The sequence below is a fragment of the Saccopteryx leptura genome, chromosome 4, assembly GCF_036850995.1.
Source record: "Saccopteryx leptura isolate mSacLep1 chromosome 4, mSacLep1_pri_phased_curated, whole genome shotgun sequence".
Lineage (NCBI taxonomy): Eukaryota > Metazoa > Chordata > Mammalia > Chiroptera > Emballonuridae > Saccopteryx > Saccopteryx leptura.
Genome location: NC_089506.1, coordinates 215,255,529 through 215,276,326, shown reverse-complemented (window position 1 = coordinate 215,276,326; position 20,798 = coordinate 215,255,529). Strand labels below are relative to the sequence as shown.

The following is a 20,798-nucleotide window of genomic DNA, read 5'->3' as shown; positions in this document are numbered from 1 at the left end:
ATATCCCTTAAACCTCACTGACTTGACATGGCTTGTCGCCTAGCCCTGGAAGCGATGGCTGGGAGAAGGGCAGGTGGCTGTTATGCCAAGGGCCTGGCCAGTTGGGGGTCTTTGATGCCGCCTCCATGTGAAATCTAATGTGAAAGACCATGAGAGCGATTTTCGGGACCATGGTGCAGTGGATTCATTCTGCCTCGTGCTGTTTCCTTTGTCTCTCTTCCCATGACCCTTCCTTGGGACATTTGGGGAGAGGGTCTCAGAGTGAGGGCGCGGTTGTGTGTGTGTGTGTTTGTGAGGGTGCAGAGGGTGGGGTGGCTGAGGGCAGGGCCTCAGCCATAAGAACAAAGGGCAGCAGGAAGCATATCCACCTGTCCACCTGTCCACCTGTCCGTCCATCCATCCATCTGCCCGCCCGGCTTACCTCACCTGCCTGGTTCTGTGTGCTTGCTCGCGCCCCACCATCCCGCGGTCCGCCATGATGGGCTTGGCTGTCCGTCTGAGCACTTTCAGCCACTCCAGGAAGCGAGTCCCTGCTCTTGGCCACTGTGTGGCTGGGAGGAAGAAGCGTGACTCTAGGCTGCAGCTCAGGCTCCCACCGCCGATTGGCTGAGGCAGGGACCAGATGACGGCCTCGGAACCCTATGGTAGCCATGGCAACCAGCCCCTTTAGATACCGCCACCCCCAAGCCACTCCTGACAGCTGAGGGAACAGGCAGCGCCGCTGATGGGTCCACTCCAGGGTCCCCTCAGAGGGTCAGATCAGGCATGGCTGGATGGTAGCTATTCCTGCACTAGCTGTTAAATGTTTTCATGTGTGTTCTGCTTGTGTGTTTTATGAATGTCCAGTGTGAAGTGTCCCTGTCCCTCTCTCAGGACATGTCCCAGGCTGCTGCATACCCGGCCTGACCCCCTAGTGGAGGCAGAAACAGTGTCCTTGCAGCCCCTGCTAAGAGGAGGACTTCAGGTCAGGCTTGCCCCAGGGGCTGTCTTATGAGAAAATAATGGGTGAGAGCAACAGGATGAGAGCAGGGAGAACTGTCCAACCCCAGGCAGGCAGAGCTAAACTTTCTATCCATCTCAGACCCCAGACCCCAAAGGGCCTGCCAGCTCTATCTCTGTCTGCCAACCTCCCTTAGGGACTCTAATTAGTCTGCTGAATACACCTCCCTTAGGGACTCTCGTTAGTCTGCTGAACACACAAACATGCTTGCACAGTCCCCTAAGCCTTCAAAGGCCTCACCATACCTCTGCTGCCCACAGACCTTGTGTCTCCACCAGGACTCTGGGGCTTTGTCCACACACCTGTGACCTTGCCCCTGCTCTTCTCTTTACCTACACCCCCAGTCCCTTTGGTGAGGCCTTCCCAGGTGTCTCAGGACCAGTACTTCTCAGCAAGGGCCTGATACATCATTCCTGGGTGCTGTAGGGCACTGAGCATCCAAGAGCCACTCATGGTTTCGTCTCTGTGGCAGCCCTGGCCTGTCCAAATGCTCCTAGGATGAGCACAACCTAGTCAAGGCCCCCATGAAGGCCACCCGAGAGACCAACTTCCTGGCCCAGGCCCCGCCCAGCCCAGCCCAGCCCATACCTGCCCAAAACAAGGTGTAAGGAACAGCTCCTGGGCTGCAAGGACCAGGTGCGAGCCTTGAGCTGCTGGGAAGAAGCCAAGACTAAGGCAGGCCCCTGGGGTCCCAGAGGCTGCTGGGGAGGCCACTGCCAAGGCCAGAGAACTCAGGAGCTAGGGGGAGCCTGGAACACAAATCAACAGGGGTCAAACATCCAAGGGAAGGGGCTCAGGGTAGGCCAGGCTGGACCCAGAGGCAGAGGGCAAGGGTGCTGTTCAGGTAGCCCTCTGAACTTGCTCTCACACTTTACACTGAAACCACCCCAAGCTACTCAGTCATTGGATTGAGCCCCCAGCTTCGAGGGCCTCCCCTGCAGGGCAGGACGCCACCAGCAGACAGGTGTTATCCAGAGGCAAGGCCTGGATCAGCTTGTGGTGGGTGGTAAAGGGTCCAGGGCCCAGTGCTCCGTGCTGGAGGTAAGGCTGAGCTGGGGAGGGCTCTGGTGCGCACGGCGGAGGACAGGACAGGACAGCATGGGGCTGTGGCTGCTAAGGGTGTTCCCAGAACCTAGGGCTCCAGCTTGGGGGGCGGGAAGTAGAGGGGTTTGAGGGAGTCTGGAGCTGGCAGAACACCCACGGGGACAGCAATGGATGGTGAAGGTGAAGACAGAGTCCAAGCACAGGCTTAGCAAGGGCACACAATGCACGTGAGCGCCTCACAGAGGCTCCTCTGAGCTCCTAGCACCCTGACAGGAACCAGGACAAGGACAAAGGTGCCCAGGTCTCACTTGTTCTTCCACAACCACCAGGCAGCCAGGGCAAACCAGAACAGGGCTCATGTAACATCCTCAGGATGAAGAATTAGGAGCAAAGCCCTGCACTGGGCCCAACACTTTCTGGGACTCAGAAAACACTAGAATGAGACAGTATATATAACATGGTATTGAGGCCACTCTTGTCAGAGGCCTCTACTGGCCCAGTCCAAAGGCACCCACAGCCAGTCCACAGCCACAGTGATGGTCCACCCTGTGTCCACAGCCCACCGACGGCCCTTGACACTAAAGCCGACTAGACTCACTGGCTCAGCCACTCCCTGGGACACATACGGATCAAGGGGTCTTGCCTGAGGGATTTTAGAGGGTCTGACCCATCTGGTGCAGGGATAGGGGTGTGGGCCAGCACAGGGCAGGTCTAGCGTCTGCAGGTTTGACCTTGGTCACTACAGGTATCCCTCCCAATCCAGGGCTCTGAGGGGCTGCCTAGCCCCATCAAGGAAGAATGAAGGCTCTAAGAAAGACACATCCACAGATACTGGCAGAAGTGTGGATGATGGCGGGGAAGAAATGAGGAAGACAGCTCAGGTGGCCTGACCAGGGCCTGGAGCGGGAAGTATATGTGGAGCAGAGACACGTGGCGTCCGTGGCTCAGCTTTTGGTTCCATGTGACATGTGAGCACTTACTCCATGCTGCCCTTCCCACCCCCACCTCCCAGAAGGTAGAACAGCATGGCAGATGCACCCTGCCAGGGTCCTGTCCCAGCCCTGGATTATTTTATTTGTGGTGGGGGATGAGTCTGTCAATAACCGAGGGCTTCTTTAACTTTGCTGAGTCAAGGCTATTTGGGAGAATTTGTGGATACTAACTGATGCTGTCTTCCTCCAGAAAAGTGTTCATGTTTCAGAATTCAGGGCCAAGGCCACACTCAAGACTGCCATCTCAGTCCAGCCTCAGGTTACAGAGAAGTGAGTGCCCTGCTGAAGCCGTGTTGAGCTCCTCCCACTGGCCGGCAGCACCAGCCTGGGCCGTCCCAGGCCCTAAGGGAACTCAGCCAGGACTCAGACATTCTACCCTGACCCAACCGTGCTGACACGGAGACCTAGGCTCAAGTTCAACCCCACCCTGTGCCAGCCCCAGGTCCCTTAGGGACCCCAGGAATCTGACACATGGACCCTACACATCCTGGCAGAAGCCCCCTCTACCTGTGGACTTGACTGGGGTGGAAAGGTTAGTGAGGGGTGACTGAGAGCCAGGGTTAATGAACTGGAGACATTCGGGGTGCACATCGCAGGGGACCCTGCTGACAGGTTGAGGAGCTAGAAAGGGATTAATTTCAGTTCAGGGCTGAATACGAGGAGAGCTGGCCCATCGACAACATCACCAAACTGGCTGGAGCCAGGAACTGCATGCAGTTCAGACCACTGGGCTGGGCCATGCTGGTCCACCAAGTGGGGCAGGGGCAGGCTGGGAACTGTCAGCCTCGGGTAAAAATTTTCAAACACTAAAAACTGTTCACAAAGTAGGGCCGTTATATGAGAAATCACTGATGTATGGGAAACATGCGGGCATCTAGAAGAAGACTGGACTGTGAAAGCGGACCCAGCTATGAACAGAGATCTTGGGGACACTCCCCTCACCAGGACTCTGACCCCAAGGCAGGCCCTACCCTGGAGGACCTCAGAAGCTGTGAGATCTCCAGGGCCCTCCTGCAGCTGTACCCATGGACCAATCACATCCACTGGCCAGCCGCACACTCCCTCTGGCCTCTACCATCAGGAACACAGCCCAGGTGTTGTCGCTTCCACATCACCCCTCAAGGGAACCCAGCACCCCTTAGCCAGTTGTCAGGACCAGGTCAGGGGAACCTCTCCGTGTGCTCCCAGAGACCAGATGGGTCTCAATGTTGGACTTTCAGGTAACAGTCAAAGAGGGCCCAGGCAACCCCAAACCTCAGAGCAAGAAAGGCCTCAGGGTGACTGACCCAAAATCAAGTGGGTCAGCTGAGGAGGGGACACCCAGGCTGCAGGCCCATGTGGCTGTGCTGACAGAGCTTGACTCAAGGCCTTTCCTGCAAGCCACTGCCACCTGCAGCGCCCTCTGAGAGCTCCTGCATCTCTGAGCTGATGGGCAGCGTGCACCACACCAAAGAGCATGCCAACAGTCACTCTCAGAGCTAGGCCACAGCCTCCCTGCCTCTGCTCTGGTCCAGAACAGGCGGGATGTGCAATGCAAAGGGGCAAAACTCAGCCTGCCCTATGGCAGAACACCGTCAAGTTCTCAGGATTCTCTCCCAGAGGAAAGAAAAACACCAAAACAAATCTCAGTCCCACAGCTCACCTGGGGACCACCATCCATCTCAGCCATGTCCAGGGTTTCTGGGGGGAGGAAGGGGAGTGGTTACGGGGTCAAGGACTACGCAGGAGAGCTCTGGTCCTCCAAGCAAAGTAGCACACACATGGTCCCAGCTCAGACTTTACTCGTGTTGCCCCCAGAAAGTGGTAAGCCGGCCTCAGCTGGGCCTCTAGGGATCCTGGGGCCAGAGGCCCATTAGAACTTCCACAAAGTCCACCCCACCCAGAAGCTTCACAGCCAGCACACGCAAAAATGGTTCGCCCACAAGTGGCTCTTGCCACCACCCCGGACTATGTCCACAACGCCAAAGGGCAAAGGGGTGGGGTGGCCAGGGGACAACAAGGGACATTGAGCCTGGCTAGCAGGCACGAGTCAGTCACTAGGTGGTCACTTCCGGCTGGCTCTCTTCTGCACCACCACGGGCTCAGACAGTGCCTGCTGCTGAAGCCGCTCAATTAGCTCCTCCACGTAGACCTTGAACAGAGGAACAGGATCCTACAGGGGCAAGACAGGGTCACAATGAGGCACTCTCGGGAGGGCAGAAATCCAGCTGCTTTTGGACAAACACCAAGAGGAATTGGGCATGAGAGGACTAGGCTTCTCAGGCTTGGCCACAGAGTCAAGTGAAGCTGCTTGCAACTGCTCAGCCCCCAGGCCAGAGGGCAGTACCCTGTCTGTGAGACAGGGACCACCTTCCCTTAGGGATGCAGGACTCAGGTGCCTGCCCGATTTCCCTGCCTTGGAGCCCTGTGGTCACAGCTAAATAAACCAAGCAGAGGGCACAGGGTCAGCCGGCTGCTATGCCATGGGCGGGGGTGGGGGTGGGCTCTCTGTCCCAGCAGCTACTATGGGCTCCACACCCTCCAAGGGGCCGACACAAGAAGGTCTCAACTGGGAAGACCCTGGAGGATACTAAGTGGCCAAGGAAACCAATGGTGCCAAGACTCCAGCTCTCGTCACCGAGAGTCTTTCTGTCCCTGAACCTGTGAACTGGCCCAGAAGGCGCAGGAGAGGGTCATGACCATGAGGGGAGGAAATATGCCATTTGGAATCCATAGGTCTGTGGCTCCAGCTGGGCAGCTGTGCAGAGGCAGCTCTTTCCCAAGCCCACCTGGTGTGGTGACTCTTTGTCCAGGCAACCCGCACGGCAGTGCACTTCCACACCCCGTCCATCTGCTCGGCCACTGTGCCCACCCCAGAGAGTAGGGCAGCTGGCATTCACACATGCTCACCTTCTCTTCCAGAAGCCTCTGCTTCTCAACAGCTTCATCCAGTGTCAGGCCAACCCACTCAGCCTCCTCCTCCGGGATGACAAACTCCTGGGCAGGCAGACAAGCGGCATGCTGTGAAGCCAGGAGGCCGGCCTCTGGGGCCCATGAGGAACAGGAAGTCCAGGCCCAAGCCCTCACCTTATACTTGTCATAGATGGCCGCCCTCCTCTCCGGGTCATCCGGATGCAGCTGGGGGTCCCGTCGGGCAAGCCGCAACAGCATCCCTCGCTTCAGGTCCATCCCAAACTTGGAGCACAGGTCCTCCTTCGGGGTCTGGCAGGAAGCTAGAATGAGGCCAGGTGCTGCTAGCAGGGTCCCACCCAGCCAGCCAGCAGCCCCACCCTAGCAGCTGGCAGTCTCCAGGCCAGATCAGAGGAAAGAAGAGCCAAGAGCAGGGAAGGAGGAGGCTGTGTTCACTTGGCCCTGGAGGACAACACCGCCGCCCAGAGCAATAAACTCTCTCGTGGGCGGAAAGACCCCATTGGGGCTGCCCAGAAAGGGGCATGGCCCCGTTCACATTTCACTGGTGACCCTCCACTCCAGAGACCAGTGTGCCCCATTGGGTGCTGATCTAGCCTCCCCCCTCCAACAGGCCATCAGACCCCTCTTGCCTTCAGGATGTAGAAGTCAAACCCATAGGCCTCGTCAATGAGGTCCAGGGTGCGCATAGTCACAGTCACAGAGAATTTCGTGTCCAGGATCTCACTGTAGAACTCGCGCTGAAACAGCTGTGGCTTCCAGACCTTCTTCACCCTCTTCGAGAGCTAAGAGAGCAAGAGTCCTCATGAGTGCTGCTGCTCCTCCCGACAGACTCGAGTGGGGCTGAAGGTGTAGATACTCAGGATGTAGACCTGGTTGCCCATCCAGAAGTCAGCTTCTCCCCAACCAGCCTGGCACCCCAAGAATTTGCCAAAGTTGCCGTTGTGTGTTCCAGACATACCACACACAACCATAACTCCATGGTTCACAAGTCATCACATTCCACAACAGGGATCAAGAAGGAAAGGGAGCCACCAGCCCGGTAGACCTCCCTCAGAGGGCTTAGCAATCCCTCCAGGCTTCCCACCAGAGGCAGCGGGTATTGGATGCACACTGCCCCCACGTGACTATCTCAGTCTTCCAAAGTGCAACGAGAAGGTGGTACTGCCAGCCCGGTGTCAGAAGTGTCAGAGGAAACTATGGTAAGTCCAAGCTGACAGGTGACTGCAGACCTCCCTCCCCATACCTCCTCTCAACACACAGGCCTCCTCATCTTTACACGTGTCCTGGGCCATATCCCAAGGCCTTTCTTTGCACCTGCTGTTTTTGACATAAACGACTATCTCAGGATACCCAGTAGGTTTTACAAAGAGTAGCATCCCCCGGAATTGTACCTCTTCACTCTAGCATGATCCTTTGAGGGAGCTGTCTCCACCAGACTGTAAGCCCTCCCGGGACTGGTCGGTCTCCCTTACGCTTTCCAGGTACCTCCGGAGCCCAGCATGGCGTCCAGAGCAGTTAAGCTCCCCAAAGTCCTTTCGAAGCCTATCCTGCTCACCCACCTTGTCGTTGTTGACGTATCTGTGGCCTAGGATCCAGCCCTCGCCGCCCCAGAGACCCAGCTGGGACTCGCGGGGGTAGTGAATGGGAATGGGCACGTCCTCCACGCGCTCCCGCTGCCCGTTTTTGGGGTTGATCTTGAACTTGACCCCGTGTGGCCTGTAGTGCACAGGAGTGGGCGTCCGTGCCTCTTCCAGTGAGCGAAGGTAGTGCTGGGGCAGGCGGGAGTAGATGCCCTCCCGCAGCCGGAGCTGCTTCCATAGAAAGACTGGATACTTGTGCAAAGGCATCACGGCCAGCCCGGCGGAAGGCAGAAGACCGCCGTCACGCCGCAGCTTGGCTGACCCCCGGACTCCCGTGCGGCCCCAACCCTGGCTTCGAACACCCCTCGCTCCCCGGGCTTCCAACCTAGACTCCCTGCGAGGTACCAAACCCGCACTTCAAGCACCCGACTCCGAAAACCTCGCAGAACTCCGCGCCCCGCCGGAACTGGAAGTTGTGCTGCGACTATTTGCTCCCCGCCCACCACTGACTGGCTGCAAAGCCCGTCCGTCTATCCCTGTCCCGCCCACTTTTCTGCCTTTGGGGACCGTGGAAAATGACCTGCGAAGACGACGGCAGCTTAAGGGACCGTCATCAAGTGCGGTCCGTTTTTCGTGAGCAGCAGCCCATGGAGGCAGGGCTTGTCATCCCTGGACCCACCTACTTTCCTCCCAGAAGGAGCACAGAAAACAATGTAAATATACATTGAAATATAATTGTGCAGTGAGCATTTGAGATCCTCCTCCCTGGCATTATCAGTTTGACTCAAATAAACTCATAAAAATTTATATATATACTGTAGAATATAAAATTCATCAATTACAGCAAAATCAGAACTACACGAAAGTCTGTTAATATCTTCACATTTCTTACCCCAGGCAGCTCTAAGGGGCACGGCCTTTCCTTTCCACACCGCCTTCCTCCGTCACCTCTTCCTCTTTCTAAGCTCCAAACATTCTCTTGCCTCTGTAACTTGTTTCCTGAGCCCATGCATTCTACAGCTCACTTCTACCTCTGTTACTTTCTAAATAAACTTTCTGTGTAAAAACAAAATGGGGGGGGGGGGGCTGTGGCTGGTTAGTTCAGTCGGTTATAACACCATCCAGAAACATCAAGGTTGTGCTCGATCCCCGGGCCAGGGCACAGATGGGAAGCGACCAATGAAGGCACAACTAAGTGGAACAGCAGGTAAATGCTTTTTTCCCTCTCTCTCTCATCAATGAAAAAAAAATTTTTTTTTCTTTTTTAGGTGAGAAGAGGGGAGATAGTAAGGCAGACTCCCGCATGTGCCCCAACTGAGATCCAGCTGGCAACCCCATCTGGGGCCGATGCTCAATGCTCAAGTACCAAGCTGTCTTTAGCACCCAAGGCTGATGTGCTCCAAGGGAGCTATCCTCAGCACCTGGGACCACACTGCTAGCTTGAACCAATCGAGTCATTGACTGCAGGAGAGGAAGAGGGAGAAAAGAAGAGGTAGCAGGAGAAAAGATGATGGTCGGCTCTCCTGTGTGCCCTGACCTGGGAATCGAAGCCGGGATATCCATACGTCAGGCCAACTCTCTATCCACTGAGCCACCAGCCAGGGCTGAAAAAAATTTTTTTATTCCCCCAAAACCCATATTTCCCCTATATAAGCCTAGAGAATGCTACTGTGGCCACATGCAGGGTGACTGTAAGTGGAGGAGGCCACACCTGGGGCAGGTCCCAGAAGGGAAGCTCAGTGACTCCAGCTTCCCATGGGCCTGTTCCTCACCCCTCATACAGACAGCAGCCCCCTGTGCTATTGCCTTGGGGAAAGACAGCGCACTGCTCCTTGGGGCAACCAGCCTCCCTTGTCCTGCTTCCCTCACAGAGGAGGGAGAAAGGTTGGGACAGGGTCTCTCTGGCAGCCCCTTTCCCAAACACATGCTTGGGCCAGTGCAGGGTGGCCACCATCATCTCTACTCCTAAGAGTAACTCAAGAGGATGCTCCCCCGACAGGGGCCCAGAAACCCAGGGAAAGAGTGGGGGAAAAAGAACTGGGGCAGGCTGTGCCCTCTGTTGCTGGCACCCACAGGGCAACTTGGCAGCCCCCTCCCCAGGAAGCTCTTCTTAGGAGCCTACAGCTTTAAAGCTGAGAACCAAAGGGAAGGGCAGGGCAGGGCACACAGCCAGAGGCCAGCCTCTCCCATGCAACCACTCACAGCAGCTGGGCCCTACGTCCCCCAGTGACTCATCAGCTCTCTGGTGGCCATGGTCACCTCTCCCCACAGCAATTCCATCAGCAGAAGGTATACTCATGCCTGAGCTAGACAGGCATTCAGGGGCACTGATCCTAGCCTCAGCGGTGTTGGGGGAGGAGGCAGTGGGAGGTGGGCTCAAGCCTCCTCTGCCTCCCTGGGTCTCACATCACAGCCTCATAGGAGAACAGGGTGATGGGGGAATCTTTCTCCACACCCCATCATCCCCAAGCCAGCAGAACACAGAGCCTACCCCAGAATAGTACCTGTGGTCACCAGGCAGCTGGGACGTACAGAGGGATGGGGTCAGCTGGTAGCATTGGGGGTATGGTCCTCTCCTCGAGAGGAGGAAGGAAATGGGTGCACAGGGCAATTTTATTCAGTTGAAAATCCATCTGGACAGGGTCCCTCTCCCTTGGTCCTGCCCTTGGCTGAAGAAATCGTCAAAGCTGAGAATGTCCCGGAGCTAGCCACATCACGTCACTGTGTATAGCTCCTCTCGGTGGTTCTTGCAAATCTGATAGTGGCAGGTGAGCTTCTGTGAGCAGGCCCAGGGCTCAGCATGCTTGTCACGTGGTGGCAGCAGGAACGCCGTGCTCCCTGCCAGCAGCATGTGCCAGATGCTATGGGTATAGTAATAGTTGTCATTGGTCATCATGGAGGTGTAGATGGCAATGGCCACAGCAGCCATGCAGATGCCAGGCAGGAGGTAGAAGACCCAGCGCTGCCAGGAGGTGGGGTAGCAGTGACGTCGGTGCCCACAGCGGTACACCTGGGGAGAACCATTACGAGAGCATTGGCACAGGAGCTGCGGCTCCCTGGGGCCCATCCAAGTCTGGATAGCACGACCACGGATGTGTGCTACTTGGAAGGGGCTCAAGGACACAGAAACCGATGGGTCCTCAGGCCCGGGCCTAAGCATAAAGCCACACTAGGCCCTATGAATGCCACTGACAGCCTTTAGCATATACGAAGGACTCAGACCCAGGACCAGGACCATGGCCAGAATCAGTGGCCAGGCTCTCTTACCACAGAGTGGGGGGCGGGGGGGGAATGTCTATGTATTCCAATTGCCAGGAGAGGAGATACGGGCAAGAGTTCCTTACCCACATGGTGACCATGATCACAAAGGCAAAAAGACAAGGCCCCATCATGTTCCAGGCACCTCTGCGGTCCAGCTGCAAGGACATGGCGAATACCAGCGTGCCCAGTAGAAGCAGAACCTGAGCAAGACACAGGGATGCCCAGAGAATCACAGGAGCCCCAGGCCAGGGGTCCATGACAGCACAAGGTCCAGCATGGGGTCTGCGCATGCTGGTCATCTGCTATCACCCTACTGCCCCCAGCAACTCGACCGCCGGCTCAGAGCCGGGGGCACATGGTTCTGCTCTGCTGGCAGGGAGGGAGGCCCCATTCCTCCAGTTACTGATTCATCCGCAGGTAAATTTCTGAGGCACAACTTAGCAAGGCAGGGCACCAGGTCACATGTCTCCATCGGCCAGGCCTGGCTGTGGCAGAAAAAGCCCCAATGTGTTCTCAGCACCAGGGACTCCCGGAGCTCATCTAGGGGCTTCCCAGGGAGGTCTGGCCTACGGCTGGGGCTCCAGGCCTCTCTGAAGAGAGCCTTGGGAGAGAAACAGGCTAGGAAGGTCCTCGCCTAACCCTGTCTTCCACCTTCTTTTCCTGGCATCCTCTAAGCAGCCAGCACAGTCCCTTCCAGCGGGCAGAGTCCCTTCCAGAGGGAGAGTGATCATCACAAAAGAGGGGAGGTTTCCAAGGGCAGCAGCTGAACCTTCTTTCTGATCTCTCCTTCGGCATGTGAGGGCCTCTCCTCCCTCAGAGCATAGACCCAGGTGTCAGGAGGTCACTCACATATTTCAGGGCTGCTTTCAGGCGCGCCATGCAGAGGATGGTGACCCAGATGGACACTCCAGAGCCCAGGAAGTCACAGTACTGCAGCGTGTCATAGTTGAGGATGCACAGCACCGCCTCGCCCGGCTGGTCACAGGCATGATAGAACTGCAGGGCAGGGTGGTGAGCAGAGGCCCAGACCTCCCGACCATCCCCACGGGAGCCAGCAAGCCTACCGTAGAGAAGAACATGGTGTAGGCATAGACGGAGGCCTCCACCAGGAGGCAGCGGTACACGGAGAGGGCGATGGGAGCCAGGAACATGAGGTTGCTGAGGGTGAGGAGGAGCGTGGCCAGCCTCTGCTGGGCCACGGTCTGAGCTGTGCTGTTGTCTGTGCAGCTCCACCCGCGCCAGCCTGTGGGCCAATGCAATGCTGAGGGGGCTGAGATTGGGTGACGGAGGCCCGGCTTCTAGGGGAGGCACTTCTGAACCTCAGGGCCCACCCTCACCAAGGTCCTGCAAAGAAGCCCTTTCTCAACTAGGAGCGGGTTGGGACAAGTGTGTATGGGCACGGGGCATGTATGGGTAGGTATAGGCGAGTGCACAAAGGCACAGACAGCTATGGGGCAGGCATGGGCAGGCGTAAAGAGGCATGGGGTGGGTATTGGGAGGTGTGGGGCAGGTATAAGTCAGGGGATAGGACGGTTGTGAGGCAGGTATGTGGCATGTGTGGACAGGTGTGGGAAAGGTGTGGAACAGGTGTGGAGCAGGTATCAGACAGGTGTAGGGCAGATGTGGATCAGGTGTGGGGCAGGTGTGGGACATGTGTGGGCACAGATGGAGCAGATGTGAGAAGGTCAGGTATGGGCCATGTGTGTAGGCAGGTACGGGCAGGGGAAGCCAAGGTCAGGAGGCAGTACAATCTCTAGGGCTGCCTCTCTGTGCTGGCATAGGGGATTGGAGGTATGCGGCAGGACTGGGAGAAGACATGGGCCACTGCTCTGCGAGGGTGCTCTCTAGGCTGGGCAGGGTGAGATGCGCTCCTAGAAGGCACAGAGCTGGAATGTCAGGGACAGGAGGGTCTGGAGGCAGCCTGGCCTGACCCTCACCTGCCTTGCAGCTGCAGCCCGCATATAGGTAGCCGTGTCTGCGCAGCAGGAGGCACTGGCCGTACGGTCCACAGTCATTCAAGCAGGGCACCAAGTACAAGGTGGTCTCCACGAGGACTGAGGTCTTCTCACACTCCCTGCAAGGAGGGGACCACATGAAGGCTGGCTGCCGAGGTCCGCTGGCGGTCCCTGTGAGTAATCCAGCGCGGCTCTTGGACGCATAAACCCAGACTTGAGGCCTCAGGCTCTGAGCCCTGGAGGACAGCAGCCGTGAGATCTGCAGAAGCCGAGATGCCCCTTCCCTTTCACACCGCACTGCATCCCAGTCCACCTAGGGCTATGTCCTGAATCAATCCCCTTCCTAGTGTCCTGGCTTCCAGGGCTGCCTGGGGAGGGGTGGCCCAGCAGAGAAGGGGAGTCCTTCGAAACACACAAGGCAACTTCCCCTGTGTGGCTTACAGGAAGCTGGTCGCTTCCAACCTCAAATGCAGGCAGCCCAATCATGGTCGTGAATGATTCAGCCACCTGGTAGCTCCGGGGGGCTCCCACCTTAGCCCCCAGGTTTACTTACTCAGGACTCTGAGGACACGCCAGCTGCAGGGAGAGGTACCAGTTGTCTGTCTCCGGGTAGGGGATGACGAGGTTGGCCTTGCGAGACAAGGTGCTCAAAGACAGGGGGTAGCCCTGGAAGAAGGCTGCAGGAGGAACAGGAAGGCTGGTCAGAGGTGGCTGAGGGGCTGGCGGGGTCGCTGAGCCAGATGCTGCCTGCCCGTACCTGTGGTGCAGTTGGGCGAAGCGTTGAAGCTGAGGAAGGGTGAGGCAGCATTCACGCAGATCGTAACCAAGGTGTTGTTGGGAATCACACTCTGGAAAGGGCAACCGTGCAGCGTCAGCCCTACATCCCCAGTCTGATGCTGGCCGCTATTTGTGGATCCCAATGGCCCAGGACCCACCTGGGACCCTACCCCTCTAGGCCCGGCAACACCCCGCCTCTGATCCCACCTGTGGTCCCATTTTCCCAGGCACAACCCTCGACCTGTGGACAGGGACCTATGAAACAGGTCTTATGTCTGGTGCCCCTATTCTTGCCCCATGCCTGTTGAGGTCTTTTTTTTTTTTTTTTTTCAGGGACAGAGAGTCAGAGAGAGGAATAGACAGGGACAAACAGACAGGAACGGAAAGAGATGAGAAGCATCAATCATCAGTTTTTCGTTGCAACTCCTTAGTTGTTCACTGATTGCTTTCTCATATGTGCCTTGACCGGGGGGCTACAGCAGAGCGAGTAACCCCTTGCTTAAGCCAGCGACCTTGGGTCCAAGCTGGTGAGCTTTTGCTTAAACCAGATGAGCCCGCGCTCAAGCTGCGACCTCGGGGTCTTGAACCTGGGTCCTCTACATCCCAGTCCGACGCTCTATCCACTGTGCCACCGCCTGGTCAGGCTGGGGTAATTTTCTTGTCTGAAAGGTTACCCCAACCTAGTGTCCATGATAGAATCAATGCAGGAGGGCCTAAGCAGCATCACTCAGTCTAGGAGGGTCTGAGCCCTGAGCTGAGCCAGGCTGCGAGGCGCGCGCGGACCAAGGTACCTGGTTGGCCCACAGGGCGATGGTGAGGGAGCCCCCACTGTCCATGCCTGTGTTGAGGTTCAGCCGCATCACTGAAGGCATGTCCGAGTGCACCCGCACTGAGACCCTGTCCAGGGGCCTGAAGTGCACAGACATCACGTCCACGTCTTCCCGCATGACCTGGTAGTTCCTGAGGCAGAAGGGCCCACCACCCGCGCCGCCGCTCCTGCCCAGGTCCTGGTAGCCAGGGCTGGGGGACAGCAGACGAGCGGAAGTGTTGCAACTCTGGTTTGGACTGCTCTGCAGCAGATGCTGGAAGTTCACGATCCAAGGCCTGCAGGCTGTGAGGAGGGGGGACAAGGGGCTCAGCTGTAGGAAGGGCTGCAGATCAAAGGCAGGGGGCAGAGCCACCCCCTACTCGGCCCTCCCTACACAGCCCACCTGTGAGAGCGGCTACAACGCTGAAAGCCACCAATACATGGGGCCCTGCCAGGCTTTTGGCTGTCACTTGCAACCACCGGTCCCAGGGTGGCGAGGGCAGCAGCAGGAGGCAGGCCTGGGCGGGGCCAGTACAGGTGAGCACCTTCTGAAAGTGGCTGGGCAGGGTGGCCGAGCCCACGGTGAGGCGCACGGGGCAGCCCAGGCTCCCGTTGGACGCACAGCCTTGCAGCTCCAGCCGCAGCTCCTGGGTGTACTCGGGGACGAAGACTCTGAAGCCAAGGGGGATGGCCTCGCTCAGGCTCTGCGGCTTCCAATGACTTCCCCCCATCGCTCAAATTCAGGGTGGTGGCCCGACTTCCCAGCAGGACCCCAAGACCCAGAGCCCTACATTTCTCTCCTGCAGCAAGGACAGAGGTCCCACCCACTCCATCAAACCTGGAGGCCCCAAAGATCCCCACTCACTTGAGGTAGCTGGGGTGGGTGAGGAGAGTCTGTGGAAAGGGTATGTCTGGCTCCAGGATAGAGACCTCGACTACCCGCACGACCAGCATGTCAGGCTGGAAGATGTAGGCACACGTGGGAATAAAGCCCTAGGAAGAGAATGAAGGGGGTGGGGAGGGCATGCACAGGCATGAGATGGGGCAGGACTAGAGCCTAGGGGTGTATGGGGGCGTGGAGGGGGGACTGAGCCAGACAGGAGCAGAGAGCCCAGGCCTGGGTGGCGGGTGGAGTGGGAGGGCATGACCAGAGAGTCCGGGCTGGGGGTGGGTTGTGGGGAGGCAGGGGTACAGCAGAGCCTAGACAAAGTCTGCCCTGAGGAAGTAAACAACAGGGATCGGCCATTCCCACACAAATGTCTGCCCCTCCACCCCTGGAGAGAAGACCCCTCACCTTCATCTCAATCTTCTGGGATGAGGGGGGCAGGTGGGCAGCCACAAACCAGTCCCCAGGTGCTGGGTGGGAGACATTGATGGAAGAGTTGCTCTGTAGCATCTTGATGAGGAAGGAGGGCTGCACAGAGGTGTTGGCAGCAAAGCTGGTACCCAGCGGGTTGATGACTGGAGGGGCACCATAGCGGAAGTACCTGCAGTTGGGGATAACAGGGTAGACATGAGATGTGGGCCCTGGGCCAGGCTCAGGCAGGCAGGTGGGCAGGCACCTACACAGTGGTCTCCACATTTGCACACGTGGGGCCTCCACCCTGGGACACTTGCAGCAGCCAGCGCAGCAACACGGTATCCGGGGGTACTCGGAAGTGGAAGAGTCTGGCACTGCCATACCAGCTATAGAAAGACAGCTTCTGCGGGGACTGTGAGAACTGCTCAGACACCAGCCTGATGTCTGCGGGAAGAAGGCACTGTCAGCCAGACCAGCGGTGCCGCCAGGGTGTCCCCACCTCCGTATGGGCGGCAGACAGAGAAATTTAGAGGCTCTTCCGCCCCAGCATGGCCCCGGAAAAAAAGGAGGAGGGAAGCCATGGTGGGTTGGTCTAGAGCCCCTGGGATGTCTAGCCCTCCAACTTTTTTTTAGATTTTATTTATTCATTTTAGAGAAAGGAGAGAAAAAGAGAGAGAGAGAGAGAAGGGGGGGAGCAGGAAGCATCAACTCCCATATGTGCCTTGACCAGGCAACTCCAGGGTTTCAAACCAGAGACCTCAGCGTTCCAGGCTGACGCTTTTATCCACTGCGCCACCACAGGTCAGGCCAGCACTCCAACTTTTATCTTGGTAAATGTTACTGTCCCTTTCCATCCCCTGAAAGTTGTCTCTGGTAACTGGTCCCCCTTGACAGGTGAGGGAGTCCAGGTCTGGTGGCTGGCCACCTGCTCAGGCCCATTATGACTTGGGACACAGCTGGACTGAAGTCTGAGTTTCCCTCACCCAGAGAGGTGGCAAGCAGAGACCTTGGGGTAGATGGTACTCCAGGCTGGAAGCCTGGCTGGCTATGGGAACCAGGGAACAGCTGGCCCCCATTCTCCCATGGGCATGTGCCCATGCAGAACGGCACAGGGACAACGCAGGGCGCAAAGCAGACAGAATATTCATAGTCTCACCTGGGGCTCCCCATGCCCCAGTCCCTCCAGTGACTCTCAGGCCCCCACCTCTGTGGCCCCTGCCCTGCATTCCTCTCCCATATATCCCATATATCCCATACACACACACACACACACACACACACACACACACACACACACACATATGCACTCCTCTTCCATATATGTGTGTGTGTGTGTGTGTGTGTGTGTGTTCCAAAAATTTGCTCTCACTGCTCACTTCCTATCATACCAGCATTTCCTGGATCTTCTGAGACTCAGCACAGAGGCCTAGGCCCCACCTGGGTTAGGCACCTGCTGGAGTGTCCTATGCACTGACTATGGCATAGCCTCCATGATAGCATGTGTCCAAGTCCTACAGTGTAATCATCTGTCCCATGAGTGAGCAAGGTGCCCACCCAGGACCCTTCCTATTGGGCCTCGCACAGAACAGGCATGCTCTGCACTCCTGTGGGTGAGCCACCAGGCCTGGGATCCGATCACAATGTACCTGAGCTGGATGGCAGGGATCCTGGCACCAGTACCAGCTCAGGCCTCCTGCCCCATGTGTCTTCCCTTCTCTGAGTTCCAGTTTCTTCATGATTTGGCCCAAGGTGAATAGTACCTCCCTTTGGGTGCCCCTCCCACCAAGGTTAATGAATGTTAAAGTGCTTCTGGAAGAAATAAACTGTGACACAGCAGGGTGTAGCCTCCCTCTGCCCTTCTGGGAGAGTTGCTGGCTCACAACCCCAGCGGCAGGCCATGGGCTCCTTCAGGTGAGCAGGTAAGGGAGCCAGGTGAGTAGCTGGCTCTCCTGCCAGCCTCCTGACCCTCCAATGAAGGAACCTTGAGAAAATGTAACAACCTACTTGTAAAGCCAGTCTGAGTTCTAGAGGAGCCCGACATGGGGGGACTAGGCAGAGGTAGACTCCATGTAGGACACATTCTAGATGTCACTAACCACAAGGTCGCACTCACCAGCTGTGACCTGAGGAGACTAGGAGCACTGAGCACTAACCTAACACAAACTTTTCTCCTGAGGCTACTGCAGCCCTTAGGGCAAAGGGCCAAAAAAGTCTAAGTGCTGAGAGGTAAGGCAAGACAGCTCCCCGCCCACCTCAGGACCATAGGGCCTTAGAAAAACAACCAGCAGGGAACCAGGACTCTGGATGGAGCCCGCAGAGATGGCCACAGGGGAGGCACCTTGCAGTGTGCAGCCCCAACCTGAGAGATTCAAGGCCCTCTGGCCCCTGCCAGCCCTGGACTACCAGCCCAAGGCTACCTGGAACCCAGCTGGTAGCTGTGAAGTTTCAGCAGGTGACAAGAGATAAGACACAACATGCTCAAGGTCACCCTAAGACCCAGTGGTCCCCCACTCCCAGGGCTACACAGCTCCTCCAGCACAAACCCCCCATCTCTGCAGCCCCATCTCCCTGCCCAAGATGCCCACATTACTATCTTGATGAACATACCAGGCCATTAACATATCAGTCTGAGCCAGATGTAGAAGTCTCATCTGATAACAGGGAGCAAGGGCCACAAGTACTCCTGCCCTGCCCCCCAGTCCTCTCCAAGGACACAGGGTTGAGGGGAAGACAAAGAAAGCCCCTGAGCCTGTCCTGGGAATGAGAGTGAGGGCATCCTGCCCCACACCCTGCAAACCAGGACCAACACTTAGTGCAGAGCCCCTGCACACCCACAGGTCCCAGAAGCCAGGCCTACACTGCTGCTTGTCCCTCATGCAGACCTGGGAGGTAAGGGGCTGCCCGGGTTTTCCATCTCCATAAACTGCCCACCAGTGACTCCTCACCCCATCCCGCCCCCCAAGGGTGGAGAAAAAGAAGAAAATAAGGGTGGCAGTATCCAATGGAGCAACTTAATCAGGAGTCATCTCTGAGAAACTGCCTTTCATTTCAAACTCAGAAACCAAAGGAACAGTCCTCAAAGAAATAGGAGCCTGGAGGAGCAAGAATTCAGAACAGGAGGAGGGGCTGGGAGCAGAACTGGATTGCCTGACTTGGGGGGGGGGGGGGGCTGGGCCCTTGCACCCCTACCAGCCTGGCCACATGGCCTCCTAGTAGTCTCAGGCCATAGGAGTTAGGGGAGCTTACTCAACACCCCCAAACCCTAAGCAGATGGTCAGCACCTCCTGGTCTAGCTACCCTGTCTTCGGTAATGGAAAGTTGGGGCCTCTCAAGGGAGCAGAAATGCAAACAGAGGGAAGGGAGATCATCAACACTACTGAAGTACCCATTTCCTCAGACCCACCCTAGCCTACCAGGCTCTTCAGGGTCACCTGTGAGTCCTTCCAAGAGGCAAGGTCAGCTGCTGAAAGTGATTGCACTAAGGTTGGCGGTCACAGTGGGAGAGGTGGCAGTCACAGTGGGAGGGGTGGAAACATGACACCCACCTGGCCCATCCAGGATCTATGAAACTTTCTCCCAGACCAGATGTCCACCTCCCACCGTAATCACACTGCTTAACCCTAGTTTCTCTGGACCCCTCCACCATCAGGTCACAGTGCAAGACCTTCGTGCGGACCTAAACGCGTTGGAAGGAGGAAGAGAGAAGGAAGGGAGCGCTCCAAGGGGCCCATTGGGGACAGAGGAGGGGTCGAGGGCATTATTTACACCCCGACTGTTCGTACACACAAGGGACTAACCTGAGCCCCCAACCCTGGATGGGGACCTGGGCACTGCGTCCGCGCCAGGTGAGCGCACAGGTGCCCCCCCAGGTGAGTCACAATCCTGGCCCCGCCCCCCGGCCGCTATCCCCCCCCTCCCCAAGCCGGTGCCCCTGGAAAGGCGCCCTCCGGACCCCACTCGCTCACCACTCTTCCTGCTGTCGCCGGCGGAGGCAGGAGAAGGCCGAGCTAGCAGCAGCAACAACAGCGGCCCCGCCACTGACACTGCCACCGCCGCGACCCCGGTCCCGGTCCCAGCCCGGCCCATGGCTATGCGCTCGGCCCGGCGCTACCCGGACCGCTTCCCCGGCCACCTGCCCCCGCCGCCGCTTGGGCAGCCGCCCCCGCCACTACGGGCCCTGCTGCCACCGCCGCTGCCCCGGGCTCCCATCGTCCGGGTCGGTCCCAGCCACCCGCGCCCCGGGCACTTCCGCCTGCGAGGCCCCGCCCCGCCCCGCCGGTAGCCGGCAGGAGACGGGCTGGAATTGCGATGAGCGAGGGGCGCAAGGGGACCAGGATGCGAAGGAGGATGCGGGCTGGGGTATGCGATGCGGGGCAGGGGACAATGCCGACTCAGGGGCTATATGAGGTCTGGGGCGACGCGTGCGGATGTGCTGACGCGGGGCCAGGGGCGACGCAGGGGCGGGCTATTGGATTGAGCAGACGTGGTCCTGGGCAGACGTGGGGATGAAAGGGGTGGGGACAGGAGGAAAGGGGCTGGAGGGAGCTCGCGGACGGAGCGGAACGGCGCACGGAGAGCGGGTGATGCACAGCAAGATAGATGCATGAAGGTTCTCGCTGTATACGCGGGGGACGTGGGACAGAGGCAGGAGTTTCGGGGGATGAATTAGTACGGGCAGGAGATTCCAGACGGCCGGGGACTCTGAGAGCCCCAAATGCTTCCTGGAGGCTCTGGGTGGTCCCACTGGACGCGAGTGTTAGCGGGTTCACTGAATCGTGGGCTATTCGCAGCGAGCAGGCTGAAGAGCGCTAGCTGAAACGGCCCCAACGTCTGATGAGTCCTGCACCCATTTCTGCCTTCCCAGTGCCGCCAGAGCTGCGCATCTCACACACCTGAACTCCCGGGCTGTCACTCCACAAAGTTGGTACGAGTGTGCGTAAAACACACAAACAAACAAAGCACAATTGAAAGATGAAAGGTAGCCTAGCCTGTGGTGGCTCAGTGGATAAAGCGTCCACCTGGAATGCTGAGGTCGCCGAATCAAAACCCTGCGCTTGCCTGGACAAGGCACATAGAGGAGTTGATGCTTCTTGCTCCTAGCCCCTTCTCTCTCTCTCTCTCTCTCTCTCTCTCTCTCTCTCTCTCTCTCGCTCTCCTCTCTAAAATGAATA

The 20,798-nt window shown here is 57.7% G+C and overlaps 2 protein-coding genes across 4 annotated transcripts; both read right to left on the bottom strand.

The window, feature by feature from the left end:
• Positions 1-4,800: 4,800 nt before the first annotated feature.
• Positions 4,801-8,001, bottom strand: MRPL28 (mitochondrial ribosomal protein L28). The gene is made up of 5 exons (XM_066383059.1): positions 7,506-8,001; positions 6,576-6,728; positions 6,103-6,237; positions 5,926-6,012; positions 4,801-5,188 (listed from the first exon to the last, which is right to left on the bottom strand). Exons 1-5 carry the CDS (start codon positions 7,791-7,793, stop codon positions 5,081-5,083), a joined length of 771 nt encoding a protein of 256 aa, XP_066239156.1. The 5' UTR covers positions 7,794-8,001; the 3' UTR covers positions 4,801-5,080.
• Positions 8,002-10,121: 2,120 nt separating this feature from the next.
• On the bottom strand, positions 10,122-19,883 carry PGAP6 (post-GPI attachment to proteins 6). Of its 3 annotated transcripts, none has more exons than XM_066383056.1 (13): positions 19,593-19,883; positions 15,894-16,071; positions 15,622-15,814; positions 15,193-15,320; positions 14,731-14,999; positions 14,311-14,630; positions 13,500-13,590; positions 13,296-13,419; positions 12,725-12,861; positions 11,852-12,030; positions 11,637-11,783; positions 10,871-10,987; positions 10,122-10,536 (listed from the first exon to the last, which is right to left on the bottom strand). In XM_066383056.1, the coding sequence occupies exons 1-13, from the start codon at positions 19,711-19,713 to the stop codon at positions 10,240-10,242; spliced, it is 2,301 nt and encodes a 766-aa protein (XP_066239153.1). In that variant the 5' UTR covers positions 19,714-19,883; the 3' UTR covers positions 10,122-10,239. The 3 variants fall into 3 exon arrangements, with proteins under 3 accessions (XP_066239153.1, XP_066239154.1, XP_066239155.1); XM_066383057.1 differs by having other exon boundaries at positions 11,637-11,762; XM_066383058.1 differs by lacking the exon at positions 15,894-16,071 and having other exon boundaries at positions 19,593-19,871.
• Between the last annotated feature and the right edge of the window lie 915 nt (positions 19,884-20,798).

Excerpts from the sequence above, each read along its gene's own strand:
- PGAP6 (XM_066383056.1), bottom strand. The coding sequence starts at position 19,713 with ATGGGCCGGGCTGGGACCGGGACCGGGGTCGCGGCGGTGGCAGTGTCA. Across the intron at positions 15,815-15,893 it reads GCAAATGTGGAGACCACTGT|GTACTTCCGCTATGGTGCCC; the intron begins GTAGGTGCCTGC and ends CCCCAACTGCAG. Across the intron at positions 10,988-11,636 it reads TGAAAGCAGCCCTGAAATAT|GTTCTGCTTCTACTGGGCAC; the intron begins GTGAGTGACCTC and ends TGTCTTGCTCAG.
- MRPL28 (XM_066383059.1), bottom strand. The coding sequence starts at position 7,793 with ATGCCTTTGCACAAGTATCCAGTCTTTCTATGGAAGCAGCTCCGGCTG. Across the intron at positions 6,238-6,575 it reads TTGACTTCTACATCCTGAAG|ACCCCGAAGGAGGACCTGTG; the intron begins GCAAGAGGGGTC and ends GCTTCCTGCCAG. Across the intron at positions 6,013-6,102 it reads CCATCTATGACAAGTATAAG|GAGTTTGTCATCCCGGAGGA; the intron begins GTGAGGGCTTGG and ends CTGCCTGCCCAG.